This window comes from Mesoplodon mirus (assembly GCF_964341445.2).
Source record: "Mesoplodon mirus genome assembly, chromosome: 19".
NCBI classification, from domain to species: domain Eukaryota; kingdom Metazoa; phylum Chordata; class Mammalia; order Artiodactyla; family Ziphiidae; genus Mesoplodon; species Mesoplodon mirus.
Window position 1 is genome coordinate 56,537,122 of NC_138995.1, and position 13,306 is coordinate 56,550,427.

At 54.6% G+C, this 13,306-nt stretch overlaps 1 protein-coding gene across 5 annotated transcripts in view; it reads left to right on the forward strand.

Annotated features, from left to right (window-relative positions):
- Positions 1–689: 689 nt before the first annotated feature.
- HIF3A (hypoxia inducible factor 3 subunit alpha) overlaps positions 690–13,306 on the forward strand; it is a 31,725-nt gene continuing 19,108 nt past the window's right edge. For 3 of the 5 annotated variants that reach the window (XM_082607597.1, XM_082607600.1, XM_082607596.1), the window contains exons 1-7: positions 5,885–6,162; positions 7,279–7,424; positions 9,019–9,103; positions 9,433–9,545; positions 10,050–10,258; positions 11,720–11,826; positions 11,997–12,144. In XM_082607597.1, coding sequence (XP_082463723.1) covers positions 5,889–6,162; positions 7,279–7,424; positions 9,019–9,103; positions 9,433–9,545; positions 10,050–10,258; positions 11,720–11,826; positions 11,997–12,144 — 1,082 coding nt within the window. In that variant the 5' untranslated portion in view covers positions 5,885–5,888. Of the gene's footprint in view, positions 730–5,884; positions 6,163–7,278; positions 7,425–9,018; positions 9,104–9,432; positions 9,546–10,049; positions 10,259–11,719; positions 11,827–11,996; positions 12,145–13,306 lie in introns of those variants that run through there. The other 2 variants (XM_082607599.1, XM_082607598.1) reach the window with 1 other exon arrangement.

The following is a 13,306-nucleotide window of genomic DNA, read 5'->3' on the forward strand; positions in this document are numbered from 1 at the left end:
GGGTGAAGGTGGAAGGAAGGGGCTGGGGACTGAGAGGGAACGATGGGGTACAGAGGGGGGAGGGATTGTAGAACTGGGGTGCGGTCGGGAGTTGGGGGCGGAGAGGAAAAGCGGAGGACTCAGTGGATAGGGAAAGGGAGGAGGCGGAGCTGGGCGACTCAGGAGGCGGGGCTGGGCCACTGGAGGGGGTGGGATTGGAGGTCGGAGGGGCCCACCCGGGGGTAGGAAATGGAGGAGTGAGCCGGGGGTGCGAGTTAGAGGGTGGGGGCTGGAATGAACTAGGTGGGTTCAGAAGTGTACTGGTGTTGGAACTTGGCGGGAGATACTGGGCCAGAAGGCGCGGCCAGCCGACCTTGCTTGCACTGTGCTGGCGACACTGCTGAGAAGTCCGCGGCAAGGAGTGTGGCTGGGGGGGGTGTATTCCACTGCACCCGCCCCCTCGACACACACACACACACACACACACACACACACACCCCTCTCTCTCTCTCTCTCCCCCCCCCGCGCCCCCCCCAGCATTCCAAGTCTTCGTCTCTTGTCCCGCCTCTTTCATGGAAGTGACAGACCGGTCAACCAACCAGAGCTGCGGGCCGGGCGCTGCGCAGCCAACCGCTCGGCGGGGGGAGGAGCTGGGGAGGGGGCTCGCAGGGCAGGGGAGGGGGCTAGGGGCCTCGAAGGGCTCCGGAGCGGCGACTGGCGAGTCATGGCGCTGGGGCTACAGCGCGCAAGGTACTGGGCTTTGGGGGCAGGAATGATAAGAATTGGGGGGGCTCCTCTTCCAGCGACCCCTGAGCCGGGTGGGGAAGGCGCGGGTGCAAGCCTAGGGCCACTCGGGCGCGCGGTTGGAGACACATCCCCGCCGCAACCTCCACCCTAGGGGACTGCAGGGGTGGGGGCATTTCCCCAAGTCCAGGCTGCCACGCCCCTCTAGCCAGGAGCGACATCGGGGTCGTGATCCCAGATTTCCTGCTGTTCCGGGTTCGCTTCCCCTCCTGACTGGGGGTGAAACTCGGGGTCCCCACGGAATCGGGGGTGGTTGCGTTTCAGCAGTTCCCAGGCTTCTGCGGGAGGCATTCTCCCTCCACATACTGACCCTTCTGGCCTCCGAGCCCCCAGAATTGAGGTTGTTATTTGACACCAGACCCCTAGGGTCCTAGGGGATCCGGGGTATCCCCAAATTGAGCCTTCCCATATATAGGGAGTCCCTTGGAATGCGGAGTCAGCTTCTGAGTTCAAGAGAAGAGAGATCCTCCTTAACTGGACCCTCCCTGACCGTCTCCCAAACCTTGAGTTGTCTAGAAATAGGCAGAGATGGCCACCTTTCAGAAGCCACCTTGGGACCCTTCCCGGGGGCCTTTTGGAAGGTAGGGTCACCCCCTTTAAGAACAAGAAAACAGCCTGACCCACTTCCCAAAGTCTAGCCTCCTCCACTCCCACCCAGTCCCTGTGACAGTGGGAAGGGGCACCCAAGCCTTATTTGGGGAAGACTCCAGAGCGGGTGCTGTGCCTGATTCAGTGCAAGCTGTGGGAAGCGCCCCCTGCCGCAGTGCCCAGCTGGGGTCATCCTGGACAGGTGGTGGGTCTCTGTGTTCCCTTCCCAGCAGGTGCAGGTTTGCTGGGGCAGCACAGGGAACTCGTGCTCTGGGTCCACTGCCAGGGGGTCCTATCTGGCCATGTTTTCATGGGACCCCGGAAAAAATCCCACGCCCTTGGTTTCTCCTGTCCAATCTGAGGCGTCCAGGAAGCCTCACCCCCTTCCCTCCTCCCTGGCTTCGCAGGTCTGATTGGATCCTTCCACACCCCCATGTTTTCACTCCCCCCACTTATACACCCCCCAATTCTATTCTAGTCTCTGGCTCTGGGCCTGCCAGGGAACTCTATCCCACCCCTTCTAGGCCAGCCCTGGCCTAGCCCCTCCCAGCACCCCTTCCTGGCTAGGTGGGGGCCCCTCTTGGCTGAGCTGGGGCGCTCCCCACTCCCCATCCAAGGCCAGCCCTCTCCTGTGGTGTCATCTGAGCCCACGCACCACGCACTCATAACTCGCACCCAGATCCCGGCCACGCTTCATCCTCTCCTGCACCCCTAGGATGGCGCTAGTGCCAAAGAGGGTCAGGGTGATGGTGGGTGGGCCCCCCATACTCCCTTACCCCCTTCCCTTCTTCCATCCTTGCCATCCCACTCCAGGCAAGGGTGATTCTTGGGAAGTCCCTGATGGGCATTCGGCCCCGGATGCCCCTCTGGTCACAGGGTTCCCAGAGGACACAGGGCTTTGGGCACAGGCACCCCACTGGATTATCATGTCCTTAGGGATGAGCAGAGTCAGGGGTAGAGAGACTCCCACCGACCCCCACCCCAAGTCCCTTCTCAAACCCAAACCCTCTCAGGCCACCTTGGGGCAATGCCAAGAGGAGTCCCTGCATGTATCAACCTAAGCCCCCGCCCAAATCCTCTACACTTTTTGCAAGACCCCCAGTACCCAGCTGAGTATCAGGAGAGAGAGGCCCAGGAGCAGCCCTGAATGTGGGGAAGGGTGTCCCCGCTTCTCCATGCCTTTGCTCTCGGGTGGCAAGTTCTTCAGGACAGGGAAGAGGTGGGCTTCTCCCTCTCCTGGTTGGGGGGGGCACCAAGCCCTAGTCCCCATTCCCAGGCCTTACCCTGGGGCCTCCCAGCCTGGCTCCACCCCCGTTCTCTACTGGAACACAGAGGAAGGGTGGCAGGGTTCCAGCTGCACGTCCCAACCTGGGCAGAGTGCCAAGGGGACGGACCAGGGCTGGGCATGGGGCCAGCTGGGGAGACTGGCCAGCTGGGGAAATCTGGAGGCAGCAGTGGTGGGACAAGGGGAAGGGACTGGGGCCAATGGACACAGGAGGGGCAGGACAGGGGTCCGTTGGGTGGCACGCCCACCAAGGCATGGCATTTAAGAGCACAGGCCCCCAAATCAGGGCTCAAATTGCAGCTCACCCGCTTCCTGGCTGTGTGGCTCTGTGCCAGCAACTGCTCTCTGAGCCTTAGTTTTGTAGCCTGGAAAATGAGGGTTATACTTCCCCTCCCCTGCACCCGCTCAAGATGAGAAGCAGTGAAGGGACAAATCTTCGGGGCAGGATACCTGATAGGTGAGCAATAAACTGTGTTCAAGTCAGACGGGGTTCTGGGTAGAAGCGGATACGTGGTCAGACTAACAGAAGCGTTGAGCATAGTTGTGCATTGGTGGAGGGCCCTGGGATTACCAGCCTGGTTACTTGGGTGGGTGATGCAATTGCTCAGAGCCTTGGTTTCTGACTCTGTAAAAGGGAGATCACTTTTCCAGGTTCTTAGGGTTTGTTGAAAGGATTTAATGGGGTCTCTAAGCTCATGAGTGTTTGATCCACCAAAGCTATCATTATTCTTAGTATCACTGTGATGTAGTCTTCTTCCCAAGGTGTTGTCTAAATCACGTGTGTACTTGCACACATACACACACCACACCATGGGGTCACCACTGAAGCCCGAGGGTTTCTCCCGCGTCTACGATGCTCCTAAGCCTTCCATCCCTGATGTGGACAAAGGGGAAATAATAAAAGTTGAACCTTTATATAGCACCAACCAATTGCCAGGCCTGGTTCTAAGCCCTTGACATATATTAACTCATTTAATCTTCACGACAGCCCCACGAGTTTGTGCTGTTCTTAGGCTCAGGGGGGCTATGCAACTTGTCCAAAGTCACACAGCTAATAAGTGATGGAGTTGAGATTGGAACCCTGCACCAGAGGAACTAGCCCCGACTCTGTTTAAAGGGAAAGGCCAGAGACCAGGCATTTGTGGAGCAAGTGAGAGGCCACACTTCCTGTCAGAACATCCGGAGAACAGGCTGGGAGCTAGAAGGAGGGTCCCGCTGTAGCCACCAGCTAGCTTCTTCTATGGAGGGAGGAGTGATTTGGCCACAGAGAGGATTATAGAGCCCAGCTGCCCGGGAGGTGGGGGGCCAACCCCACCCCGCAGCCCCGTTCCTGTTCCTACTCCCTGTTCCCTCTGTCTGGGCCCCCAGCTCAGTGAGGCCCGCCCACCCCCACCCTCTGGGCAGGAAGACAAACAGGGCTGGAACAGAACCGGGACAGGAGGACGGAATGTCCCCTGGGCAGAGCGGGACTGGAGGCCCCTGCCCCCCATCAGCCAGGAGGGAGGGGATGAGGGCAACTGCTGGCTCCCTCCACCCAGCTGCCCCCTTCTGTGCCTCCCACCCACTTGCAGTGAGGAGTTCTTTCCCATCTGGAGAGTCAGAAGAGTCCACTCCCCTCCCTCCATCATGCCTCTGGGTGGAGCTGCAGGTCTCCTGCTTGGGGGTGAGGTTAATGCCCCAGAAGTGGCCTCTGGCTTTTAGGAAGGGGCAGCTTCCCCTCCTAGAGTTTTGTGTCCATGGAGGTTGGCGGGGACGTCACAAGAGAGGAATTAGAAGAATAAAGGTTGGGCTTCCCTGGTGGCGCAGTGGTTGAGAGTCCGCCTGCCGATGCAGGGGACACGGGTTCGTGCCCCGGTCCGGGAAGATCCCACGTGCCGTGGAGCGGCTGGGCCCGTTACCCATGGCCGCTGAGCCTGCGTGTCCGGAGCCTGTGCTCCGCAACGGGAGAAGCCACAACAGTGAGAGGCCAGCATACCGCAAAAAAAAAAAAAAAAAAAGAACAAAGGCTTTGGAAGTTCACTGCCTGACTTCAAATCCCAGCCCCACCAGTTAATGGCTTTGTGACTTTTGGGGCAAAAGACTTCACTTTTCAGAGCCTCAGTTTCCCTTTTGTGAAGTGGAGGTCTAAAGTGCTCTCTGCCTAGGGCTTTCTTAGGACTGAATGAGTACACATAGGCTGAGTCCTTACTTAGTGCAATGCCAGACCCATAAATGCTTAGCAACTTATAGCTGCTTATTAATGGTTTTATCAATAGTATCAATATGGATAAGATTACATATACTATACTATATGTAACATACTCTATAATTTTTTTCCCCAAAACTATAATTTGGATTCAGACAGACCTGGAGTTTGACTTTTAAGACAGTGGCAGAAACAGGGAGAAGTACTAAAATCTGGAGCTAAACCCAGGGCCATACAACAGAGGAAACTGAAGAGTTGGGACCAGCGTTCAAACCCTGGCTTCGCTCCTTGTGGGCAAGCACTGCACCTCTCTGTGCCTGGGCTTCATCTGTTCAGTGGGGAAAATGTTATTGCCTTCCTTTTAGGGATGTCTGAGCTAAACGGGTTAATGTAAGTTACACACTTGGCACAGGGTCTGACCTAATAGTAAAAGCTGGATAAGTGGCAGATATTTCTGAAAAAAAATGACACTCATCCTCTCCTCCCAACCCCACATGCAGAATTCAGGCATTTGAAGTGGATTAAAGGGCAGAGATGAGTGGTTAGCCATTGGCCCTGGGGTTGGTTTGCTGTGTCACCCTGGCAGGGCCCCTGTTGGTGGGTCGTTGGACTTTGAGATCTGTACTCCAAGATTCTGAGGACTCAGCTCAGCTGAGGAGGGGAAAGGGCAGAAGAGGGGGTTCTGGGAGGCTGTAGGGCAGGGGGCCTGGGGGGCTGCAGGCATCTTCTTGCCCCCTCCCTTCCCTGGCTCCTGGCCAGCTCTGCCAGCCCCCTCCCAGCCGGAGGCCTCCCTGTTCCCCAGTCTTCCCAAGCCCGGAGAATAAACAGCAGATAAGTCAGGGAGGGGACAGAGCGGCCCTGGGCACGCCTTGGAGAGGAGTGAGGCACCGGAGGGCAGCATGGGCTGGCGCGGGGACAGATAAAACCTGAGGCAAGGAGCGACTCCACAGTATAATCCACCCAGGCCCAGAGAGCTCCGGCAACTCGCCCGGGCCACACTGCGAGGCTAGCACAGTCGCGGCTCTGCCCTCTCTGAACCCGACCCCCATGTGGCAGCAACCCACGTGCTTGTCCCATCCAACTCTTTCCCTTCCCGGGGCGCCGCCAGTGAACGCTGCCCATGCCCGCAGGTCGAGCACGGAGCTGCGCAAGGAGAAGTCCCGGGATGCGGCCCGCAGCCGGCGCAGCCAGGAGACCGAGGTGCTGTACCAGCTGGCGCACACGCTGCCCTTCGCGCGCGGGGTGAGCGCCCACCTGGACAAGGCCTCCATCATGCGCCTCACCATCAGCTACCTGCGCATGCACCAACTCTGCGCCGCAGGTGAGGCCCGCCCCCGGGAATTCCCACCTCAGCAAGACCCCGCCCTCGGAAAGGTACATCCCAGGGAGGCCCCTCCTCCGGGAAGCCTCATCTCCACAAGACCCCGTCCCCCGATGTCTTCCTGGCGAAGCCCCACCCCTCTGGAATCCACTTAGTGGGAGAAGCCCCGCCCCTTCAAGTTCTGGGCCAATCGGAACCCAGTTTCTTAGGGATCCCCGCCCCCTTAGAAGTCTATCATTTGTGAGGCCCCGCCCGTTGGAATGCGCCCTTGGGAAGCCCCGCCTCCTTAGAGTTAGAACCCTAGGGAATAGGAGGCCGGCTAACTCCCTAAGGCATCTGGACCCTTAGGATTTGGTCTCCTGGGAGATCTTCTCGGCTAGGCTTCCTTTCCTTATAATCAATATCCCCAGGAGGCTTCACTGCCCAATATTTAATTACTTGAGAGAGTCCCGCTTCCCCTCCTCAGGTCCCTGGTTCTATTGCTTGTTCCCTTAGTAGCCATCCCCTTGAATTCTCTCCGTTAGAATTCTCTGTAGGACGCCTTCACACACACACACACACACACACACACAAACACACACACACACACACACCCTTGGAATCCCAGGACCCTGAAAAGCTTTTATTATGGGGAAAGTGGACTCATCCTCTGGCATGCTCTGCCCATTAGATTAGAATTCTGCCTCCTTAGAATTCTGTTGCGTGGGAGTCCCTGCTTCTTTAGAATCCCACCGATCTGGAAGGTCCTGCTCCTAGAATTCTGAACCCCTGGGAAGCTTGGCCCCCTTGGAATTCTGACTCCTCCTAGGCCCCGGCTTCTTAGAATTTGGACCCCTGGAAATTTCATCCCCTTAAGATTCTGCCCTCCTTAGAGTTCTATTCCCTTAGGGAACCCCTATCTCCTTAGAATTCTGTAACCCTGGGAGGTTCTGCTCCCTTAGAATTCCAGTCCTTGGTGGTCCTGCCCTCTTCCTTGGACTCCAAGCCACTGGGATGTGCCCCACTCACCTGGAGGTACCTATAAGTTCCTCTGAGTGAAGGAAAGCAGAGGGAGGCTAGCCAGGGTGGGCTGACCGCTGACTAGAGATGCTCCATCCATCCTGGTCCGGACACCAGGGGAGTGGAACCAGGTGGGAGCAGGGGGCGAACCACTGGATGCCTGCTACCTGAAGGCCCTGGAGGGCTTCGTTATGGTGCTCACCGCCGAGGGAGACATGGCTTACTTGTCAGAGAATGTCAGCAAACACCTGGGCCTCAGTCAGGTAAGAGGAGCTGCCTGCTTTGTGCAGGTGATGCTGGGATACAGAGGTGACCAGAACCACCTTAGCCCTATTTTTACAAGGCCCACAGTTCACAGGGGAGACAAATATGTCACCAGACAGGAAGATTCAGAATGGTCAGGGCTGGGGTGGGGCAGCCTAGGGGGCTGTACAAGCCGGGGGTGGAGGGTGGTACCTGACCCAGCCTGGGTGGGAATTGAGGGCTTCCTGGAGGAGAAGACATCTGAGCTAAAACCTGAAGGGCTTAGCCAGTCAAAGGGTATGGCGAATGGATGGGACCAGAGAAGACTGGCAATGTACATGGCCAAGGGAACAGAATATGCAAAGACACAGATGTGAGATAAAACAGCATTTGGGGGAAATAAAGACATTAATCCAAGCTAGGTGCAGAGTGCAATTGGAGAAAGTGAGAGAGAAAAGGCTAGAGAGGACATAATTTAGGACCAAAATAGAAGGTTTATCTCTAGGGCACTGTGGAGCCATGGAAAGATTTTAAGCAGGGGAGAGGTTGTGTCAGAAAGGTGGAATCAGAATTTCATTTTATTTAGAAAGATCCCTCTAGGTACTGCACAGAGATAGAATTAGAGGGAGTGAGACTAGCGGCTGGAAAATCCATAAGGAAGTGGATGCAGGGCCCCAAGTGGGAGAAAAAAGTAGGATTAGGGGCCTGGGGATGGGAAGACAAACAAGAGACACTTAGAGAGCAGAACTAATTTTGGCTGATCCTTACGGCAATACCATTCTTCTTCTTAGCTCACATAAATGGGCTCCACAGTTGGCATCCGTTCCTTTCCCCTGCCTTGTTATGCCACTCTTGGTACCAATTTCTCCGTTAGTTTGAGCTCTTGGGCTCAGAGAGGTGAATGTCTCAAGATCCCAAAGCTAGGAAGTGGCAGAGCTTGGATTCAAATCCAACTACAAGATCTCACTCCTCCCCTATTCAGCATTAGCTCTCTGGACTGTGAGCTCTGTGGGTCCCCTTTCATCTGCGTCATCTCCTCCCAGCACCAGGCTCATTTCCTGAATTGAAATAAGGAGTTGGGTCTTCCGCTTGCACAACAAATGGAATTTGAATAGGGTCTCACCTCAGGGCCTTTGCACTTGCTGTTCCCTCTTTCCGGAACACTCTACTCCAGAGAGCCACCTCACTGGCTTTGTTCAGCAATTTGTGTAAATGTCACTTCTTCAAGAAACTGTCCCTGACTACTTACTGCCTCTAAGATAGCATCCCATCATTTCATCATCTTACCTTGCTTTAGTGTTCTTCATATCACTTAGTATATTGTTTTATGCACGTGTGTTGTTTTGTTTGTTCATTGGCTATCTCCCGCCACTGGCCAGTAAGCTCTGAGAGGCAGGGATTTTGTCTTCATAGTCGCTGCTGTGCCCACACCATGTAGAAGAGTGCCCAGCAAATTACATGCCAAAGAAAGGAATGAATAAATAAGGAGACGGGGGAAATAATCCAGGCTCATGAATTAGGGCAGGATGATGAGGATGGGAGGGAGGAGATGGGTCAGAGGCCCTGGTAAAAATGCTTTTCCTCTAAGACACCCCCTACTTCCCTCCCTCCCAGCTTGAGCTGATCGGACACAGTATCTTTGATTTTATCCATCCCTGTGACCAAGAGGAGCTTCAGGATGCCCTGACCCCCCGGCACAGTGAGTCCTTGGAGATCTCTGCCCCCAGATTACAGAAACTGAGGCTCCATCCTTTTCTTCAGCATTATCTCCTCCCCCTCTGAAATACTGGACCGAGAAAAATGGGATGAGGAGGACGTGGCCCTGCCCCAGGGGAATACAGGGACATGGCTCCACGCTGGGGGTCTAAAGGAGCATAGCATACCCCGTGGAGACCCTCTCTGGGTCGGAAGTCTCGATTTTGGGGATGAGGCTGGGGAGAGGTTGGTAACCAGGGCGCTGGATGGACTGGGCCCTGTCCCAAGCTGCCCGGTGACCTGCTCCTCCCCCCCGCCCCCGGCCCTCCTCAGGCCTGTCCACAAAGAAGCCAGAGGCCCCCACCGAGCGGTGCTTCTCCCTGCGCATGAAGAGCACCCTCACCAGCCGCGGGCGCACCCTCAACCTCAAGGCGGCCACCTGGAAGGTGGGCAGGGCCTGGCCTGGAGGAGGGCGAGGGACCTGCTGGGGCTGGACCTGAGCCCTTAAGTTCTCACAGTGGGTTGGAGTCCGGGAGTCTCCTGGGCCGGGGATCCAGTGGGGCATTCTCAGGCTGGGTCTAGTGCATCCTTTGGGTACCTAGGAGGTTGGGGATCTGGGGGTCCTTGTATCCTTTCTTAGTCTGGGTCTCTGTGAGCCTGGGGCTGGGGGTCCTCAGCATCCTGGGCCTGGAGTCTCCATGGGGTTGGAATCTGGGGTCCTCAGAGCTCCCTGAGTCTTAAGAATCTAGAGATTGTCAGAACCTTCTTAGGTTGGGTCTCTGTGGGGTTGGGGTCTGGGGGTCCTCAGAGCTCCCTGAGCTGGGTCTCTAGAATCCTCAGGGGTTTCTTCTTCTCAGCTCCCTGAGGGGAGGGGCCTACAGGGATATACCTCCCAGCCCCTTGGGTAGCCCTAGGCCCAGGTGCATCATTGCCTCACTCCCTGCCCTCAGGTACTGCACTGTTCTGGACACATGAGGGCCTACAAGCCCCCTGCACAGTCTTCCCCGGCCGGGAGCCCCAACTTGGAGCCCCCCCTGCAATGCCTGGTGCTAATATGTGAAGCCATCCCCCACCCTGGCAGCTTGGAGCCCCCGTTGGGCCGGGGGGCCTTCCTCAGCCGCCACAGCCTGGACATGAAGTTCACCTACTGTGACGAGAGGTGGGCAGGAGCCAGGGGCCCACCCACCACCTGCCAGCCTGGCTCCTCCTCTTCCTTTCTGCCCAAGTTCATTCACGTCTCCTCTCCTACCCCCCAGCTTCTCTCTCTGCTCTGTTTCTATCTCTCTGACTCCATCTATCTGTGTCTTTGTGTGTCTCTCTGTCTCTGAATTGTCTGTGGGTCTTCGTATCTGGGTTCAGACTGCTTGGGTTCAGATGCTGGCTGTGCAGCCTTGGCCAAATGACTTCACCTCTCTGTGCCACACTTTCCTCATCCGTCCTATGCAGTGATAGCAGAACCTACTTTGAACAGTTGTTCTGAGCATTCAGTGAGTTGCATGGTACAAAGCACTCTAGAAGTGCCTATTTTTTAAAATCATTATCATCATGATTACTTTTTATTTCTATTCATTCTTTTTTATCTTTCTTTTTGTGACTTTCTTTCTCTTCCCCTCTCCTATTTCTTTCACGTTCTCTTTTGTCTTTCTTTTCTTTTCTTTTCTTTTTTTAATATTTATTTATTTTTGGGCTGCCTCAGGTCTTAGTTGTGGCACCCAGGATCTTTCATTGCGGTGTGTGGGCTTCTCTCTAGTTGCGGCACGTGGGCTCCAGAGTGCGTGGGCTCTGTAGTTGCGGCATGCAGCCTCTTTAGTTGTGGCACACAGGCTTAGTTGTTCCGCGCATGTGGGATCCTAGTTCCCCGACCAGGGATCGAACCTGCGTCCCATGCATTGGAAGGCGGATTCTTAACTACTGGACCACCAGGGAAGTCCCCTTTTTTGTCTTTCTTTTCATCACTCTTCCAATTTTTACCTTCTCTCTCCTTCTCTATTAGTTTCCTATGGCTGCTGTATCATGTTACCACAAACGTAGTGGCTCAAAACAATACAAATTCTCTATCTCAGTGTTCTGGAGGTGAGAAGTCTGAAATGAGTCTTATGAGGCTGAAATCAAGGGCTATGTTCCTTCTGGAGGCTCCAGGGAAGAATCTGTTTCCTTGCCATGAAAGGCTCTGGACACCTCCTACATTCCTTGGCTCGGGGCCCCTCTCTCTACCTTCACAGCGCATCACTTCAGCCTCTGCCTCCATCATCACATCTAGTCTCACTCTGATCACCTACTCCTCTCCTATGAGGACTCCTGTGATTACACTGCGCCCACCCAGATAATCCAGGATCATCTCCACATCTCAAGCTCCTTAACTTCATCACATCTGCAAAGTCCCTTTTGTCATGTAAGGTAGCATATTCACAGGTTCTGGGAATTAGGACGGAGACATCTTCAGGGGCCATTATTCAACCGGCCACACCCCTTTTTCTATTTCTTACTCTCCCTTTCTCTCTGTTACAACCCTGTCTCTCTCTGTCTTGCTGGCTTCATCCCCGTGTCCCCCTCTCTTTCCTTTCACCCACCCTCCACTTTCGCCAGTTGAACTGACCGGGGTCCACTGCACCCACTTCAGGATTGCGGAGGTTGCTGGCTACAGCCCTGATGACCTGATTGGCTGTTCTGCCTATGAGTACATCCATGCGCTGGACTCAGATGCAGTCGGCCAGAGCATCCATACCTGTACGTGTTCAGGTTCCGTTTCCAGTGCTGCATGGCCCCAGCCAACACCAGCTGCCTGCTTCCCCAAGTCCCAAGGAACCTTCTCTTCCCTGGCCCTTTCATACCCAGCACCCTGCTCCCATGGCCTTCTCTCCCCAGTTGCCCTAACCCCTCCCCATGCCCCTCCCCAGTGCTGAGCAAGGGCCAGGCAGTAACGGGGCAGTACCGCTTCCTGGCCCGGAGTGGTGGCTACCTGTGGACCCAGACCCAGGCCACAGTGGTGTCGGGGGGCCGGGGCCCCCAGTCTGAGAGTATCGTCTGCGTCCATTTCCTGATCAGGTAAGCGGGAAGGAGGTGGGGTGGCTGTGTGTGGTTCTCTTCTGGTCTGCATATGTGTGAACAGGTGTGTGTGTGTATATGCACAAGTGTGCATGTGTATGGTGCACATGTGTGAGGGAATGTGCACAGGTACACGTATGTAGAACACGTGTGACTGACCACACACGTATCTGCATGTGGACACAAATGTGTGTGAGCGTGTAATTTAAACTAAAAGGATTCTATATTCAAGTTAAAATAAGAAATCTAGCTGAATCTTGGGGGCTCTTTTTGGCTTTTTAAAAATTGATGTGTAATTTACATAGAGAAGTTTCATTCTTTTTGGTATACGCTTCTATGAGTTTCGAAAAATGCGTGGAATCGTGTAACCCCGACCATAATCAAGCTATAGAGTAGGGAATTCCCTGGCGGTCCAGTGGTTATGACTCCGCACTCTCACTGCCAGGGGCCTGGGTTCAATCCCTGGTCAGGGAACTAAGATCCTACAAGCCACGCAGTGTGGCCCCCCAAAACTATAGTGTAGTTTCATCACCCAAGAAAATTCTTTCATAGTGAACCCCACTCCACCCCGCAGTCATCTCTGGCAACCACTGATCTGTTCTCTGACTCTAGAATTTTGCCTTTTCCAGAATGTCATGTACACGAAATTCTATAGTATGTAGCCTTTGAGCCTGGCTTCTTTCACTTAGCCTAATATATTTAAAATTTATCTATGTTGAGGTGTGTATCAATACGTTCCTTTTTGATGCTAGGTAATCTTCTATGGTATGAATATGTATGGACCATGGTTTATCCATTCGCCAGTTGGAGGATATTTGGACTGTTGCCTATTTTGGGCAATTACGAAAAAAGCTACTGTAAACATTCTCATCCAGGATTTTGTGAGATCATATGTTTTCATTTCTCTTGGGCAAACACCTAAGAATGGAATGGATGGGTCATATGGTCAGTGTATGTTTAACTTCCTAAGAAACTGCCAAACTGCTTTCCAGAGTGGCTGTACCCTCTTGCATTCCCATCAACAACGTGTGAGGGTTCCAGTTCCTCCACATCTTTGCCAGCATTTGTATTGTCTGTTTTTGTCTTGTTTCGTCTTCATTGGGTGACATTCTAATGGGTGTGTAGTGGTGAATCATAGTGTTTCCCGCCGCCATCATGCATC